The sequence below is a fragment of the Pollicipes pollicipes genome, unplaced genomic scaffold, assembly GCF_011947565.3.
Source record: "Pollicipes pollicipes isolate AB1234 unplaced genomic scaffold, Ppol_2.1 Scaffold_4002;HRSCAF=4701_pilon_pilon_pilon, whole genome shotgun sequence".
Lineage (NCBI taxonomy): Eukaryota > Metazoa > Arthropoda > Thecostraca > Pollicipedomorpha > Pollicipedidae > Pollicipes > Pollicipes pollicipes.
The window spans coordinates 4,928,782-4,945,045 of NW_023596420.1; the positions used below are offsets into that span (position 1 = coordinate 4,928,782).

Below are 16,264 nucleotides of genomic sequence, written 5' to 3' on the forward strand. Positions count from 1 at the left end.
ATACCATCACAAGTATTTATGAAAGACATGTAGCGATGCATCTCATATGATCTCGCAAAGTGATGCTGTGGTAAAGTGCCGGCGTCTTCAGACAAAACGCATGAACACCAGACTCCCAACACACCATAAAACCACATGCCATGTAGCAGGACTCCCCTCACCAGAGGTGAAACAACAATTACCATATATATTGTCGCACAGGCATTAACGGTGACATCGTCAATATTATACGCGCGCCAGCTCCCAACCTGGTGCAGCGTCACGCCTGAGTCAGCGCCTGCCAGTGTCTGACTTGAGACAGTGTCTGCTTACGTCTGCTGGTGTCTGACATGCGACAGCGTCTGCCAGTGTCTGCCGGCGCCTGACCTGAGACAGCGTCCGCCAGCGCCTGCCGGTGTCAGACCTGAGACAGCATCTGCCAGTGTCTGCCGGTGTCGGGCCTGAGATAGTGTCTGCCAGTGTCTGCCGGCGTCTGATCTGAGAGAGTGTCCGCCAGCGTCTGCCGGTGTCTTACCTGAGACAGTGTCTGCCCGGTGTCTGATCTGAGACAGTGTCCGCCAGCGTCTGCCGGTGTCTAACCTGAGACAGTGTCTGCCGGTGTCTGACCTGAGTCAGTGTCTACCGGTGTCAGACTTGAGTCAGTATCTGCCAGTGCCTGTTGGTGTTGACCTGGGACGGTGTCTGCCAGTGTCTAGAGGTGTCTGACCTGAGACAGTGTCTGCCAGTGTCTGTCCGCGTCTGACCTCAGCCAGTGTCTATCAGTGTTTGCCAGTGTCTGCCGGTCCCTGACCTGAGACAGTGTCTGCCAGCGTCTGCCGGTGTCTGACCTGAGATAGCGTCTGCCAGTGTCTGCCGGTGTCTGACCTGGGAAAGTGTCTGCCAGTGTCTGCCGGTGTCTGACCTGAGACAGTGTCTGCCGGTGTCTGACCTGAGTCAGTGTCTACCGGTGTCAGACTTGAGTCAGTATCTGCCAGTGCCTGTTGGTGTTGACCTGGGACGGTGTCTGCCAGTGTCTAGAGGTGTCTGACCTGAGACAGTGTCTGCCAGTGTCTGTCCGCGTCTGACCTCAGACAGTGTCTATCAGTGTTGCCAGTGTCTGCCGGTCCCTGACCTGAGACAGTGTCTGCCAGCGTCTGCCGGTGTCTGAACTGAGATAGTGTCTGCCAGTGTCTGCCGGTGTTGACCTGGGAAAGTGTCTGCCAGTGTCTGCCGGTGTCTGACCTGAGACAGTGTCTGCCAGTGTCTGTCCGCGTCTGACCTCAGTCAGTGTCTATCAGTGTCTGCCAGTGTCTGCCGGTCCCTGACCTGAGACAGTGTCTGCCAGCGTCTGCCGGTGTCTGATCTGAGACAGTGCCCGCTAGCGTCTGCCGGTGTCTGACTTGAGGCAGCGTCTGCCAGTGTCTGCCATCGTCTGCCGGTGCCTGACCTGAGGCAGTGTCTGCCAGTGTCTGCCGGTGTCTGACCTGAGAAAGTGTCTGCCAGTGTCTGCCGGTGTCTGACCTGAGACAGTGTCTACCAGTGTCTGCCGGTGTCGTACCTGAGATAGTGTCCTGCCAGTGTCTGCCGGTGTCTGACCTGAGACAGTCGGCACCGTAGGCGGTGCGGCGCGGCTCAGCCTGACTGCCCGCGATCACGTCCGTCGGGTCCACTACGTTGCCCAGCGACTTGGACATCTTCCTCCCGTGCTCGTCCATCACGAAGCCGTGCACGAAAATGGACCTGTCGTCGGCAGCGACGCCGTCATCACCGGCACGTCTCGAGCGCACAGAGGAGCGGACTCCGACACAGCCGACGCTGACGGTGGCGAGTCGGAGCAGGGAATGCGATGTCTGCAAAACGCTTGCCCTGTTGCGGTGTCAGCAGTACTGCACCGATAGAGCCTTGCATCCACACGTAAATCCGATGGATGGTTCAATTGTAAATACACTGAGTTTACGCTACAACCTACCAACATTGCAGGTTGGGAGCAAAGCGTGAATGGCAGCAGCATATAGAAACGATCAACACATCTTGGATTCGGTGTAGTCACATGGTGCATTGCACCTTGGCGGCGCAAATAACCAATGCAGTTGATGTGCCCTTAAAACTCAATAACTAGCTCTTACGCCTTGGCCAGACAAGTCAGAGCGAGCAGCCTGAATTGGCCACCAAGTGGAAACGCGGACATTCCCACCGGCCTTCGCAGAGTCCGACCTTTCCTTCCGCATCGGTTCGAATCCACACCCCAAGCATTGCGACATCAATACGGGACACGGGACATGAGCGAAACAAACGCAACGTGTTGTCTTAATGGAACAATGAAATGCCTGTAACGGATGTGTGCCACAATGAGCATCGGACGACCGCGTCTTCAACGGATGACGGGAGCGTCGCAGAACGGAAGGAGAATGTTTGTGTCAGGAGCAGAGGAGGCGGGTTCGATACACCTCTCAAAACAATCCTGTTTACTACCATTACATTACAAATTTATGCCATATCTTACATCAGCGTTATTGTGGCGTACGTACTGAACAATACGTGAATGCGAGCGTTTATGGTATCCTATAGCATGAAATTGGGCTGGTGCACCTGTTGAACTTCATGCTTTGTTTTTTCATGCCAAATTTCATACAATCCCGGTGAATGGGCGCTGACGACAGCGCCCATTCACCGGGACGCCAGTTGTCAGCGACAGGGCGCACCTCCGGCCACTCGACAGGGCACATCTCCGGTCAGCCGACAGGGCACATCTCCGGGAAGCCGACAGGGCACACCTCCGGCCAGCCGACAGGGCACACCTCCGGGCAGCCGACAGGGCACACCTCCGGCCAGCCGACAGGGCACATCTCCGGCCAGCCGACAGGGCACATCTCCGGTCAGCCGACAGGGCACATCTCCGGGAAGCCGACAGGGCACACCTCCGGCCAGCCGACAGGGCACATCTCCGGCCACTCGACAGGGCACATCTCCGGCCACTCAACAGGGCACATCTCCGGCCATTCGACAGGGCACATCTCCGGGAAGCCGACAGGGCACACCTCCGGCCAGCCGACAGGGCACACCTCCGGCCAGCCGACAGGGCACATCTCCGGCCAGCCGACAGGGCACACCTCCGGTCAGCCGACAGGGCACACCTCCGGGCAGCCGACAGGGCACACCTCCGGCCACTCGACAGGGCACACCTCCGGACAGCCGACAGGGCACACCTCCGGGCAGCCGACAGGGCACACCTCCGGCCACTCGACAGGGCACACCTCCGGCCACTCGACAGGGCACACCTCCGGGCAGCCGACAGGGCACATCTCCGGGCAGCCGACAGGGCACACCTCCGGCCAGCCGACAGAGCACATCTCCGGCCAGCCGACAGGGCACACCTCCGGGTAGCCGACAGGGCCCGTCGACTCCGGAGGCAGATAGAAGGCAAAGACCCAGGCCTGTACTTTCCAGGCCTGTGACAGACGCGCTTGCGTCGCGATAGTGGTGACCTGTGGGGGCCGGAGCGCCGGCACTGCGGCGGCTAGCGCCTTTGTCAGGCGCTCGGAGCGCAGCGAGCGCACTGGGGGCCGTGAGCACAGCCGCTGTGCCGGGTGCGGCAGCCGCGCGGAGTTCAGCGACCGTGGCAAACACGTGTGGTGTGGCGGCAGGTGACTGGGCCGGCCGCGCAGAGGGCAGGGACCAGGCTGTGTCCGTTCCCGCAGATGTGGCGTTGGTGGCAACAGTGTGCTGGGTGTGAGTAATGAGTCTTACGTCTGCCAGCAGGGTTCTGGGCGTTCCGGCCACTGCCAGCGCACTGGCCGAGGTAACAAGTGAACTGGAAGTTCACCGTTCCCCAGAGTCAAACACTACTTGAACCATAAGAACTGTGCTTCCAAGAGCACCAGTCCATAACCAGATGGCCAGCCTCAGTTATTGCGGTGGACAGCTCCAGTTCATCATCATACCTCTCAGTTCATCGCGATACCATGGGAAATACGCGGCCGTTTTCAAGATGATGATGAAGCTGATGGTTGTGGCTTTAAAGCGCACCGACGGCCAAGGTCATTTTACGTCAAATCTTTTAACGAATTTTGCATCACGCCTCACGAAATATTACACCACACATAACATTACTCCAAGCATGACTTTAACAACGCTCCCCTCTGACTTGGGGTTTACAGACACACGCAGACCCCATATCGCTGGGTGTGCCCCGGCCCGCACGAGCCACGCGGCCATCTTTCCCTGCATGAGCCTGCATTCAGGTCGTTTGCACTAACAAGATGACCGATCGTTTTTCACATCCGACTGGACAGTGTCCCGCCGGTCCGCACTGATCAGTGATCGTCAGCGGGGCTGAACACAGCGGCGGTCTAGGCCGTGTGTAGTGACACGGCAAATGGATACACTTCCTGACAGCGGCCATGCCCAGCTAGCGCAAGCTCGTTACAGAGCGACCATCATGCATGCTCGAATGAGGACCGTCTCTGCAGTAGAATTTGAGCCGCATACGCTGCCTGATATCCATTTAATGAGCAGCTGTTTCTAGCATCCACTTAGTGGGCACGATGCTGATCACGTTCTTAGGTCCAGACAAGCGATCAGTGAAAGGCCTTTAACGTATCGGGAAATCTGGACGGCAGCTTTTACCGCACACATGCTCCGCCGCTTCCTCAGCAGCTAAATATCACACCGCTTCGGGAGGCCTAAGGCTCATCTTGAATGAAACCGCAACGATGTGCAAGTAACGCGCCTCAGTTAACAACGTAATTTCAGTTTCGACTGCTGCGACCAGCGACGCTGCCGTGGCGGCCGCGGGCGCCGTGCCAGCCCCACCTGTAGGGCGCGCGGTCCCGCAGCGCCACCGAGGTCAGCAGCGAGCTCTGGAACCAGCCGGTGAACTGGTCCAGGCCCTCCAGGTAGAGGTCGGCCGGGCCGCCGTCCGCCCCCTCGCCCTCCTCCGCGGCGCACCACGAGAGGCCAGAGTCCAGCCAGATGTCCATCACGTCCTGCCGGCGACGGCGGCGCAGGTCAGCCCCAGAGGTCAGCTGCCGCCGCTGTCAGCCCCAGAAGGTCAGCTGGCGCCGCTGTCAGCCCCAGAAGTCAGCTGGTGCCGCTGTCAGCCCCAGAAGTCAGCTGGCGCCGCTGTCAGCCCCAGAGGTCAGCTGGCGCCGCTGTCAGCCCCAGAAGTCAGCTGGCGCCGCTGTCAGCCCCAGAAGTCGGCTGGCGCCGCTGTCAGCCCCAGAGGTCAGCTGGCGCCGCTGTTAGCCCCAGAAGTCAGCTGGCGCCGCTGTCAGCCCCAGAAGTCGGCTGGCGCCGCTGTCAGCCCCAGAAGTCGGCTGGCGCCGCTGTCAGCCCCATCATCCCGACAAATCGCGCAGTCACGAGAGATGGCGACGAGCTGAGTTTTCATTGATTGTTTATACACAAGTGTGCTCTAAGGCGCTTACCCAGGCCGCACAAGAATATCCAGTGGGGGTGTAAGATCGATGTCAAGATAGTAAGCGCTGACAGACGTCCATGCGTGGGCGCCAAATGGCCTAGAAGGCGAAGAGTTCCACAAACCAATAATCCTAATTGCCGCGACGTTTCACGAAGGCAGTTTCCTGTCCGATTTTAGACTCAGCAACTGAGTAATGCATATTGCCGATGTTAAATATAAGGAGTCATATCTGGAGCAAGTGGCAAAACGTGCCCGCCGGGTGCCGTTTTCCATCCAGAGCAATCAATCTTGAGTTACGGCGAGGACCAGAGCCGGGCCCAGCGCCGCGTTGGCTGGGTTTAAATACGCACCGTGCGGTTTTCGGCACGCTTCCCAGTCGAGGCATATACCCATCACGTGTGCGCCGTTTCCACGACCACAAATACGCCATCAACATTACTTTGAATTAGTCCCAGCTCGAAAAATAGAAATGGATCGCAAAAAAAAACACAACAAAAACGCGTGAATCACCTGCATTCTTGCCGACGAGCGCAAACATTGAACAGAGTGATGACGCATTAAGCTTGAACCCCTAGCCCATGTTAACTTGTCGTGAAGACTGTTATTTTTCCATCGCCGACCGCACAGCTTGCGGTCAGGTCCTGGCCCGCCGGACGCCGGCGGAACTTACGTCGCCCTTGCGCGGCAGGGGCCGCCCGCTGGCACGGTACTCGGCCACCATCTCCGGAGGTAGGAGCTCCTCCTCGGGGCGCTGCCACCACACGTCCGTGCCGCACTCCTCCACCAGCCGGCAGAGACGGGTCACCAGCGGGCTGGGGTCAGGGGCAGAGGTCACCACCTACCTGGGACCAGGGGCAGAGACCGTCACCTGGGTGGGGTCAGGGACCAAGGTCATCATCTGGCTGGGGTAAGGGCGGAGGTCACCGGCTGGTTGGTATCGAGATCGGATACCGTCCACCGGCTGGGCCCAGGGCAAGGGTCACCACCTATAGGCCAGGCCAGGGGCAAGGGCCAAGGTCGCCATATGGCCGGAGTCAGGGCAGAGTTCACCACCTAGCTGGGATCGGGACAAAGGTCGCCACTCATGCTGGGACCAGTGGTGCAGGCTGCTACCTTGTCATAGCGTGCGCTACCTTATAAAAGTAAATGATACCTTATAACAGTAAATACCTACCTACCTTTTAAAATACCTAGTCATAGTGTCCGCTACCTTACAACAGTAGACAATACCTTACAATTTTAGGTGGTATTTCCAGCTGCATGCCAAGGACCACAACCCCATCAGAGGTGAGTGACCCTCTGCGATCCCATCAGAGCTCTGCAACACCCGCCCCGTACGCAGCCAACGACCGCTGCCATCCGCTCAGCAGCCCATCACACCTGCGACCAGCCGGCGTTCGCCTGACCTCCATCCGCTTACAATCGCGCCGGCCGTCCCATCACACGGCGATGGCCTCTCCTCAGGGGCGCGCGCCAATAAGGTGTGCGCCGGTGCGGCGGCTCAGCGACCGTCGCCCGCGCGCCTACCCGGTGACGATGGGCTCGCCGCTGTCGCGCTCGTAGAAGGCTGGTATGGGCACGCCCCACACGCGCTGGCGCGAGATGCACCAGTAGGGCCGCCGCCGCAGCTGGTCGGCCATGTTGGACTGGATGCTGTCGGGCCGGATGATCACGTCTGAGAGGCACTCCTGCAACAGCAGCGCGCCGCGTTACTGCTGGGCTGAGGGGTCAGGGCCACGGCTGCGGCGGGCAGTTGAACCCCCCCCCCACTCCGGGACGACGGGGGGGGGGGGGGGGGCAACGGCGCCGCAGCGCAGAGCTGGGTCAGGAGCGTTATTAATTAAAGGGAGGGGGCAATGAGAAATGACAAGCTGGCCAAAAACGTGTTTCTCTTTGGATTTGGTCCAATTTCTTCTCTCTATTGGGAGCACGGGCGCCAATGCTAGGGAGGCTGGAGCCCACCCAGCTGAACAGGAGACTACATCTACACCGTTCATTTGAGCCGTTGGGTGCGGACGGGGCATGACTAGCGTGGCTGCACCGCCAGATCAGTCCACAGACCTGCTGTGACACCCGACACCCAGACAACATCCAGTTTCGGCGACAATTTCGGCGATTTTTCGGTAAGAGCACGCGCAACACAGCAACAATCCCATCATCCCTCCCAGCAAAACATCAGCGTTCAACCAACAGCCCCAACACAACAGGCGCAGCACGCTCCCAGGCCCCGGCTGCGACGGCCGTTTTCTCCCCCCCCCCCCCCCCTCCCCGACCCCAGTCCTGCAGCGTTCCCCCGCCGCGAGGGCTCACCCCGCCCCGAACCCTCAGAGGTCCCCAGACCGCGGGGGCTCACCCCGCCCCGAACCCTCAGAGGTCCCCAGACCGCGGGGGCTCACCCCGCCCCAAACCCTCAGCGGTCCCCAGGCCGCGAGGGCTCACCCCGCCCCGAACCCTCAGCGGTCCCCAGGCCGCGAGGGCTCACCCCGCCCCGAACCCTCAGCGGTCCCCAGGCCGCGAGGGCTCACCCCGCCCCGAACCCTCAGTAGTCCCTAGGCCGCGATGGCCCACCCCGCCCCGAACCCTCAGCGGTCCCCAGGCCGCGATGGCCCAGCCGACCCCGTCGCGACCCACCAGCGCGCGCCGCTTCAGTCGCTCGGTGTCGATGAACCACTGCCGGCTGGCCCGCAGCAACACCGGCTGATTGGTGCGCCAGTCGTACGGGTAGCTGTGCACGTGGCGCTTCACGTGCACCGCGTCATCGCCTGCAACCGCGCACGTGTTATCGGGTGACCGTGCCCCGTCAGGGACTGGGACCAGGCCGAACTCAGAGCGTCGGCGGGGATCGCGCTGGAAAAAGTATATCCTCAGTCTTCCAGAAGGTAAAGAATAACGAAAAATATCACAAATTAATTAAAATACCTAATATGAAAAAACACGACACATTTAAGTAATTGCCTTAAATTCTTCTTACAACAAACACCTATTGGCACGATAGAAATCGTTTATCTGCAGCATAACAACACAAATGAAGAACAAACAGGACCTTAAGGCCCTGATATCTCCTGCATACTGTGTCAAGTCTTACATAAATGCGTATATGTATCACCAAAGGAAGCGCCCACACACAAATTTTGTCATAAAGAAGAAAAAAACCTATGATTATGAAAAGCATCTAATACCGAACAACACAAATATTGTCCACTCAAAGTACCGAACGGCGACGCGCGCTGACAAGTCAATGATCTTTACCACCATCCACATATAACAGAGTCAAGCAGCCATCACCGATCTGCACAGCCAAAGCGCGGCTGCAAGAGTACGCATGAGATGGCGCGGCGTCTGCTGTCGGCGCCGGCGGCCCCTGGCGACCCGTACCGATCATCTGCAGGACGAGCGCGTCCCCTTCGGTGAGCACCGGCCGGCGGTGGAGAGCCGAGCCGGCCGCCGCCGTGTAACACCCGTCCTCGTCCACCAGCGCCTCCTGCCCGCACGGAGGGGGCTGGGGTCAGCTCACGTTTGTAACAACAGGTCAGAGGGCACGTCAGGGTGAGTCCTGGGGTCAGGGCCGGGTCATGGTGGCGGACATGTCATCGGACCATAACTCGGGTATCAGTCACACTCCCATTACAAACTCAGGCACAAATGCCGAGTGCACAATCAACGCTCGCCGCGGGTTTTTCCAAAACAACTGAAATGCCATTAAAATTAACGCAGGCAAGCCAACCGCAAAAGCTGCCGGTATCTTGAAACCGCACGGCCACTCATTCCTTATAGAAGGCATCGCACATGGTCGGATGCCACACAGGGCTGGCCAGCCGCCTGTCCCCCGTCCCCCGCTCACCACGGGCAGCCGGTGCCGCAGCGCCACCTGGAAGTCGTCGGGTCCGTGAGCCGGCGCCGTGTGCACCAGGCCGGTGCCCCAGACGGTCACGTGACCGGCGGGCAGCACGGGCAACGTGGCGGCGGCTGCCCGGCCGGGCACCGGCGGCCGGTACCGCCACTGAGAGAGGTCGGCAGCTGGAGAGAGACGGGCACGATTAGGGGGGGGGGGATCGATGGTCAAGTGAATTCCAGAGACGCGGGGTGGGGTGGGGTGGGTCGGTGGGAGTGAGTCAGATGGGGACCAGTGTGAGCTCTGGGGGTCCCGTGCGGTTGGGAGGATAAGGTGAGATCAAGTATAACGTCAGAGATCATGCAGAGTCGGGACGAGTCTGGTGTGGAGTCAAGTCTGGGGTCTGACCAGGTCGGGTTGGATCCCAGTGTGACCAGTATGGGTAACAGTGCCGTTTGAGATGAGACATGCTGTACTGCACGGCGAGTCAGTTCGGGCAACTCGGTCATCACTGGCACTCAGCATCAGACCGGCCCGGGAAACAGTCCCTACCAGCTATCCCGCCTCATCTCATCGCTCATCGCCACTAATTCTTGCCCAGAGAGCTCACATGTTTTACCGAGAGCAGTTCCCGACAGCCACCGGATGACCACCAGACGTTCAACATTGGACGAGCTCGTATTTATGCTGGACAGTCCCTCATCGGCACAGGACAGCATGCCACTCATCCGAAGACCACCCCGTGACTGAACGTTTGAGGCCGGCTCCCACGGGTCGGCGGGGAGTGGTCTGGCGGCGCGTTTCAAGCGAGCTGTGCACCCGCCGGCACAGGTCGGGGCAGATGGAACTGTGCCCCTCCGGCGCAGGTCAGGGACGGATGGAGCTGTGCACCCGCCGGCACAGGTCGGGGCAGATGGAACTGTGCCCCTCCGGCGCAGGTCAGGGACGGATGGAGCTGTGCACCCGCCGGCACAGGTCGGGGCAGATGGAGCTGTGCCCCTCCGGCACAGGTCAGGGACGGATTGAGCTGTGCGCCCGCAGGCACAGGTCGGTGACAGATGAAGCTGTGCGTCAGCAGGCACAGGTCGGGGACGGATTGAGCTGTGCGCCCGCTGGCACAGGTCGGGGAGGGATCGAGCTGTGCGCCCGCCGGCACAGGTCGGGACGGATCAAGTCCCGCCGACAGCGAAAATGGATGGGAGACCACGAGGCGTCGCCAAAGGTGGCTGACAGGGAGACAGAGAGAGGAGAAAACAAAGGAGGGGGACACAGCGAGACAGCAGGAGAGAATAGGTTAACGAGTGTCCACACACATCGTGGAAAACTAAAGTTAGGTGGCGTCGATCGAGAAGCAATTAAACCGATGGATGTGAATTTGAACTGAATACACCTATGCATTGAGACGTTGGATAACATCCCAGACACACTGATTGAAATAAAAAAAATTCCCGATGCCAACAGGTCTTGTCGCTATTCACCACAAAAAAATGCAGAATAATAGACCACCGCACCAAAAGGCAGAGGCTCAGACACGCAGACAATCAGGCAGAGGTGCAGACACACAGACAATCCGACAGACAGACATCGTGCGGCACCCCATGTCCCCCCCCCCATGGCCGGCGAAGGTCATCGGCGGAGTTACGCCCAAATGGACCGGCACCGGGCGCAGATAGGATACGGCCACGCTCGGGGAGACGCGGCGCTGATGGAACAGGCGGCCCGTGAATGGATGGCCGAGCAGGCGACCCGGCACGATCTGAAATGGAGTAATCCGGCTGGCTTCCACGCACCGCGCGGCCAAGCACGCGGCCACCGGCGGCCGCTAGGGTCAGAATTCCGGGACGCGAGGCGCGCTGCCGTCCTTACGAACGGCGCAAATCGGAGCTCGTTACCATGCGGGTACGCAGGCTTGTTATCCGTCACGTGGACGCGTGCCGCTGCCGGCAGACAGCTTGTCTTAATAACATCTTGTTAGTTGTCTGGGCCATCGACCGGCCAATCACACTTGTCCAGCTACCTTGGAACAACGCTCAAGCGTTCCTGACTTGTTCACCGGCGGCAATCAACGCCACTTCGCTGCCGGCGACTGGCCACGTCCTAACGATCATTATTTTTAAGCTAATTAAAACCAGAGATGGCAATGAACAGTAAGTTGTTTAATGTAACAAGTGTTGTGTTTATAAAGTGGAGATTAATAACACAAACCTTAATTTGGGATGTAGCGGTTCATTACATCCAAGTTTCTCCACCTGGCATCATCCAGCCGGTGACAGCTTCAAGGTTCGTCTCCAACCCAACTCACCCGACCCACCCCAAACGGCAGGGCTCACCTCCCACCCGCCAGCGCCCCTCGGTCGCCAGCTCCGCCGCCGTGGTCGGCCGGCACAGCTCACCTGACCCACCCCAAACGGCAAGGCTCACCTCTCACCCGCCAGCGCCCCTCGGTCACCAGCTCCGCCGCCGAGGTCGCCGACACGGCGCGGCTCACCTGACAGCTGTGTGTGGAGCTCGAGTCTGCGGCCCAGCGTCTGGGACATCTGCGCGGCGACCGCCGACGCCAGCGCGTACAGCCCAGGCAGACCCTCAATGCGGAACAGGGCGTACTGCACCGCCTCGTTGAAGCACACCGCCTGAGGCGACAGGACGAGAAAGCGATGCGGTGCGCGCCCGACACGGCAGACCACGGGAGGGCACCGGCAGACCACGGGAGAGCACCGGCAGACCACGGGAGGGCAGCGGGGGAACGCAGACCGCTTAAGACGCAGACATTCAGAAGACACAACAACACGTTGACAGATACTGACCCGAGCACGAGACCGATTTAGGGGGACCTTTTAAAGTCGATATACCGAACCAGTCGACAACTCGTCCACACATCGATACACGTCGACACTGTCACCTCCTGCCCGTCTTCACCGCGATGAACATACACATACAACTACAGAGTAACTGCGGTAACATTGCTAGACGACCACATTATGGTCATGTCATGATCATAACACCTGATGCGCGACTGCTGTGTGAACTGTGATAACGTCGACTCTACGCAACCCGTGCCTGCTGCGGCTACCATGGCCGCCACGCGCCGACTCTACTCGTGCCCATCGCCGCTGTCCTGCCCTCCATACTCCCTCCACTCACCTGGTTGGCGGGCAGCGTCCAGGGGGTGGTGGTCCAGATGAGCAGGAACACCTGCTCGTCGCCGGCCAGGTGGTGCTGCTCCACCAGGAGCCGCACGTGCGCCGCCTGGCTGGCGTGCTGCGGGTTGTACTGCAGCTCTGCCTCGGCCAGGGCCGTCCTGGGGGCGGAGGATCAGGCTCAGCTCGTGGTACGCTGTCGCCGGTGAGGCGACCGATGTCGTGGCATCTGTCACAACCACGACCGATCGAGACTACGTAGCCCTGACAGCGACAACAGGATAAAATGAATCCGAAGAGTGTGTAATGAAGGTACGACTGCTGAGAATGCGAGCACGCAGCGCCACCAACGTTCGGCGCCAACAGCCAGCGCGTTAACTCCGACCCAGCACGCACTGTCTCCAGCCACCGTCACACCAATCCTTCGTCGGAGTCCTGACCGGCAGCGCGGCGCCCCACCTGGAGGACGGCGACCAGTGGACGGGCTTGAGACCGCGGTACACCAGGCCGGCCGCGTGCAGCCGCTGGAAGGCCGCCAGCTGGCGGCTGACGTAAGCCGGCGAGGCCGTCAGGTAGACGTGCCGCCAGTCAGCCAGCAGACCCCACCGTCCGAAGGCGTCGCGCTGCAGCGCCACCGCCTCCGAGGCGAACCGCGCCGCTGCCGGCCGGCCACGCTGTTAGAGAGCGGCGGGCGGCGCGGCGCCGGGGCCGGTGTCGTCGCGAACGCGCGCGCTCTCGCTTCTCGGCGCATATGCCAGACAGCGTTCACATCAGGTGCGCATACCAGGGCCTATACCGGTAGTGTCACAACACTTCGCGTACCATCCAGGGATGTAGTTTTGCAAGGCGAGTTGGGGAAAGGGGGCTGAGTAATGAAAAACGACGTGCCTTAAACCCAACCTTACCCCCAAAATACGCAGAAGGCCTGTTTCTCCCTGGATTTGGGCAATTTTCTTCTCAGAGTTTGAGGCACAGGTTGAAGCCCCCAACTGCATATGGGACTACACCCCTGTTCACACCAACGTGTAAGATCACCATCCCCGTTTCCGAGAATGGCTTGCCAAGTTTTCGGGTGCCCATAAATCCACGCAGACATACACGATCACGAACTATCGCACGCAATAATACGGTCATCCAGGGTGGCTAGACCGAGTTGATATTGTCGCCCAGGTTTGCGTCATGCCGTTGCCGAAACATGCAGACGAGGCGAGTCAATTTGGACGAAAACCAGGGTTGCATACTGTTCATACACTTCCCATGAATCGCATCTTTTACTCAGCATAAGTGCTTACATGGCGAGTACCATTTTCCACTGCTGCCTGGTCATGACCATACTCCAACTTTAAACACACCTGCTCTGCAACATGGGCGAGTGACATCATCACGTCAACACAGCACCTCACCGGTCACGCTCCCTGTCGGTCGCCTTCCGAGCGGGCCGATAGGCGTCACCACCTACCCCAATCCCACATCAAACCAGCCCCCCCCCCCAGATCTGCCATCTGCCCGGCCAGTGAGGGGTGCGGCTGCCGTCGCCGGCTCACCTGCCGCGCGGATGGCCAGCGGCTGCAGGCGCGTGTGGTCCTCGGAGATCTGCGACAGCGCCTTCAGCTCGATCGGCAGGCCGTGGCAGTCCCAGCCGGGCCGGTAGCGCACGCGCACGCGTCGCATCACCTTGTACCGCAGCACGATGTCCTTCAGGATCTGCCGGCGTGGCACGCTGATCAGTTCAGTGCTGGTGCGTGACACGCGCTAGCCACACCGCCTCACGCAGACTAAGCACGCAAAACCACAGCTGATGATGACAGCTCAGGACTGCATCGAAAACACTCTGCAACACAGAGTTGCTGGCTAGTTTGGAACATGCAATGTCCAGTCATTGTACAAGGCTTGATCATGCACATCGCTACTTGGGAGGCTCAGCACATCATGAGAAGGCGTGGGAGCTGATCTGTGTATGAGTATATGCCAAGGAAATCCTTTTGCACCTTCTCAGAGATGCTGCAGACAGTCACCATATGTCAAACTGTGGACTGAACCTTGATCATTAATGTCAGAATGCCATTTTGGACTGGCATTCACATGACCATGTGGCAAAGCCATCACCATCATCCACTGATGCTAACATGCATACTATGCTTGTGTGACACTGGCATGTGATAAAGGATTATGACCATCACATGCAGAGGCATGGTGGTCACCTTGTTCAAGGCATGGCTGATATGGGCCTTGCCATTATGACTTTCACATACAGAGGCATAGTTGTCACCTTGTTCACAGGCATGGCCGATGTGAGCCTTGCCATTGGCATATGGTGGCCCATCCTGCAGAATAAACTCCTCTGGCCATGGCTGACTGCGCTGCCACTCGTACAGGCCTTCAAAGCCATGTCCCTGGAGGTCAGGGGCATAGAGCATTCAGCAGCCACCAAAAGGCATCCTGCATGAAGATCTGCATCTTTGGAGCATGGTTTGGTGACAAATTGCTGCTCTTCTGACCAGGTGACATCTTCAGCTATACCAAACAGATAATGATGACATGAACACTGCACCAGAAGTTCTTGTGAGTCAAACCATCAATCTTAGAGATGGTTTCCATGCATTAAAAATATTTATGCAGGTCCTTGAGTAGAATCTGAGAAATAAGTGCCATATACTGGAAACATCATTTGACCCACACCCATAAATACAGCTGATGAATCAGCATGCAGGAAAACAACCTTACCTTCTGTAGGGCTGATTCCATCTCCACTCGCTCCTGATCTTTTGGCCTAAGCCTAAACTTGGTTTGAGGAACATTGACTGTTGATGACCAGGCTTTACTGATAGGAGCTTTCTGAGACTTTTTCTTAGAGCTGCTTTTGGGGGCTTCTGTGCCTTTTTGATGTGATAGATGCCTCAGTGTTTGAGAATAACCACAGCCCCATGATTGAGGATAGCAATGAGGTGACAGGTTCTTCAGCATCATCTTGTTATTCAGTCAAGCATAAGCAAAAAGTTGAAACTGGAAGTTGACACTGATAAGAGTTATATGGTGTAGATTAAAGATGCTATTTGACATACACAAAGCCCAAAACAGTCCATATAAATCCTTAACTTCTAACTACTCCAGTCAATGGGTAAATCAATCCAACCAATTAGGTCAGATAGGGGAAATGAGTGCACAACACTCTGCTCAAAGTTGCACTGCTATTCTTTTGTTGTGCTTATGATAAACATTGTACCTTGTGACATTCTTCTATTATCAATAGATAACCATAAAGAACCATATTCTGCAGCATGCCTTTAGGCCTTCACATCAGTCTGCAAAGAAAGCATCCTCTGCACTGGACATCTACATGACATTGATACATTTAGCCTGGGGTGTGCATGCACCCAACACAGGTCATGCCAACTTGTGCTAAATTTTTACCTGAATTTAATGCAGAATGTGTCAGGGGTAGTTGGGTCTTAAATCACCATTGAAACATTGTTTTAATGAAAAACCAGCTCTGAGTGCTGAAGTTGGTGGCAACCAAGTTTCAAACTCCGAGTGCTCAGATCCACCGCATGCACGCATAGAAACTGTTGTTGGGCATACAATGAAATCGTTGCAGGGATGTCCCCATTATGCCAAACAGACTCGGAAAATGAGTATCTTCGTGGCCTAGCCTGTATAATACCAAATTATGACCGCACCACCTCCCCAAATAACTTATGCCATAGGCTATACTTGATTCAGATAATTCACGCTTGAATCAGACCAACGTACACATACCGGGCGAACCAAGTGCTGCAGGCTCCCTTTTCACAACACCGGGAAGATCATAGTTGTCTTTTCCGCGTCACTTCGGGACTGTATGGCAGCTGAGCCGACTGCTTTGATCGGGGAAGAGGTGAGGAGAAATTGTCTAACTTA

At 57.9% G+C, this 16,264-nt stretch overlaps 1 protein-coding gene across 1 annotated transcript in view; it reads right to left on the minus strand.

Annotated features, from left to right (window-relative positions):
* The window catches only part of IleRS-m (Isoleucyl-tRNA synthetase, mitochondrial), a gene marked incomplete in the record, with an annotated part of 36,027 nt that extends 19,918 nt beyond the window's left edge, over positions 1 to 16,109 (minus strand). Inside the window, 14 exon segments of the mRNA XM_037216390.1 lie at positions 1,576 to 1,719; positions 4,792 to 4,964; positions 6,069 to 6,210; positions 6,926 to 7,086; positions 8,030 to 8,160; positions 8,774 to 8,879; positions 9,240 to 9,415; positions 11,719 to 11,860; positions 12,372 to 12,528; positions 12,827 to 13,025; positions 13,912 to 14,071; positions 14,637 to 14,760; positions 15,092 to 15,370; positions 16,079 to 16,109. Coding sequence (XP_037072285.1) covers positions 1,576 to 1,719; positions 4,792 to 4,964; positions 6,069 to 6,210; positions 6,926 to 7,086; positions 8,030 to 8,160; positions 8,774 to 8,879; positions 9,240 to 9,415; positions 11,719 to 11,860; positions 12,372 to 12,528; positions 12,827 to 13,025; positions 13,912 to 14,071; positions 14,637 to 14,760; positions 15,092 to 15,165 — 1,889 coding nt within the window.
* Between the last annotated feature and the right edge of the window lie 155 nt (positions 16,110 to 16,264).